At 32.3% G+C, this 2,189-nt stretch overlaps 1 protein-coding gene across 1 annotated transcript; it reads left to right on the forward strand.

Annotated features, from left to right (window-relative positions):
- Positions 1–618: 618 nt before the first annotated feature.
- On the forward strand, positions 619–1,035 carry LOC149145147 (caffeic acid 3-O-methyltransferase 3-like). Its single transcript, XM_089452359.1, has one exon. It carries the CDS (start codon positions 619–621, stop codon positions 1,033–1,035), a length of 417 nt encoding a protein of 138 aa, XP_089308485.1.
- The last annotated feature ends 1,154 nt before the right edge of the window (positions 1,036–2,189 follow it).

Raw genomic sequence — 2,189 nt, forward strand, 5'->3', positions numbered from 1 at the left:
TTCTTAAAGAAATTCCACTTCATAAAAACAATTCTAAAGCTTCTTTATCTAAATTAATATTCTTTATTTTACAATTCAATATAAAAAAAACAAGTTAAAACTTGAAAAAAGGTGATTATACATTATAGATTCAAACACTAAACTTATAATTAATCCTTCAAAAAAAATTCTATTCACACAAAATTTCCAAAATTACATAAACTCATATTTTCACAAAATTTATTATAAAATTCAATATATATAACATAATCATTAAAATTAAAACTAAAATATGCATCCAATTATAACTTTTTTGATAGACAAATTTACAGATAAGTAAAATATTAAGAATATATCAATAAAAAGATTCAATTTATTATTTTTATTAAGAAGCTATTGACTTGATACATATAAAAAAAAAAATAACGTTTAATTTTTAATTTTTAAACATGAATATAATAATTTTTTTTTTATCTTTAATATCCATTTTAATAAGCCCACGGGGCTTTGGATTGACGGTGAATGGGTGCACTGTTAAGGCACTCCTTGGGATAGGTCACTGGTTCAATTCCCCGTGGGCACTTAGTTTAGTCTTAACCTAGAAAAAAAAATATCCATTTTAATATCCATCTTTATGAGATGATATGGTCTTCCATCAAGCCCCTGGCTTTGAGAGCAGCAGTGTTGCTCAACATTCTTGACATTATTGCCACACAAGGCAATGGAGGTGCCCTTTCGGTTGAGCATATTCCTTTTCACATTGTTGCTGCTAATTCCTCATCACCTGGTAATTCACATTCGCACGTGGATGTCGGATACCTTTACATAATTTTGAGGCTCCTTGCCTCCTATGGCGTTTTTACTGAACAAGAAGAAGCTGATGAGTTAGACGATGCCGATACCATGAAAATAAAGTACTGCTTGACGGGCATTCAGAAGCTATTGGTGCAGGGTGAAAATCGGCAACCTTGTGGGCCTATCCTACTTCTGATAGTAGACAAGGTCTACTTGGAATCTTATCAACATTTGCACGAATCTGTGTTGGAGGGCTGCTAAATATTTAACAAAACTTATGGTACAAACCCATGGGAATATCTGGGTCGTAATCCCCAAGCCAACAATATTTTCAATGAGGCCATGGCCACAAACACTAGAACTGGTAGCCAATAGATCCTACTGGAATCATACCAATTCAATAAAACTCCAATTTGATATTCCTTGGGCGATGCAGAATAACCTTGTATTGCAAATAACATAAGATTTATGCATCTGTAATGAAGTTACAATGTTCTTTAGATTTTGATAGATATAATTCATTTCGAATTTTACATGTGAGCACACAACACACTCTTAAACAATTTGAAATATCTAGGGAAACTTATCTCCATTAAAAGAATGCTCATACTTTTGTCTTTTCCTAACGAATTGGGCCAAAGTTCTGCATTCTCACACATGAATTGTAGCCGACATAACCAAATGTGACACTCAACACTCAAAAATAATTTGCATAGAGAACATTATGCCCAAGGGTATGATATCCTGGACATACTTATTTGGTTCTAAATGCCCTACATAAAAATTGGGGATACCTCGAATCTCCCTCTACTAAGGAAGTCTTCTCCTATATATCAGAAACATCCTTTTCACCCTGAATGTCTATATAGATTATAATCTCTTTGTTTTGAAATTGCATTTCGAATAGTAAAAGGAATCTCTAAGATACATATACCCACATGGAGTCTAACATTTTTGTCAGTTGATAAAAATCAAAATTTCCCTTTGCTCTGCCATTCTACCAAATAGATTCAACTTTTCAAAAAATACAGACATATTGTAAATTTTGCATGTTTTTCAGACATCCATGTGTGACCATTATAGCAGTATACCATAGAGATTTCACAGGTTTACATTTATGAACAAACATGGATCAAGTACAAAAATCCTTTTCCTCTAATAAAATGCGAGAACCCTTTTGCAAGCAAAGGACTTGTACAGTTTCAGTGGGTAACCCTTCAAAGTGTTTTATATCTTCAGGTATGAAAAGGATGATGACTTGTACAGTTTCAGTGGATAACCCTTTAAAGTCTTTTGTTATCTTCTAGCATGAAAAGGATTATTATATTTGTAGACATTAATTATTACACCTGTGTGTATTTATCAATGAACACAAGTTGAAGATAAATACCTTTTCGACATAGATGGATTCAAAA

Source organism: Pinus tabuliformis, chromosome X (assembly GCF_031772625.1).
Source record: "Pinus tabuliformis cultivar Carrire ecotype Pingquan chromosome X, CPIR1, whole genome shotgun sequence".
NCBI lineage: Eukaryota > Viridiplantae > Streptophyta > Pinopsida > Pinales > Pinaceae > Pinus > Pinus tabuliformis.

Bases quoted from the DNA above. Each gene is read 5' to 3' on its own strand.
- LOC149145147 (XM_089452359.1), top strand. From the start codon at position 619: ATGATATGGTCTTCCATCAAGCCCCTGGCTTTGAGAGCAGCAGTGTTG.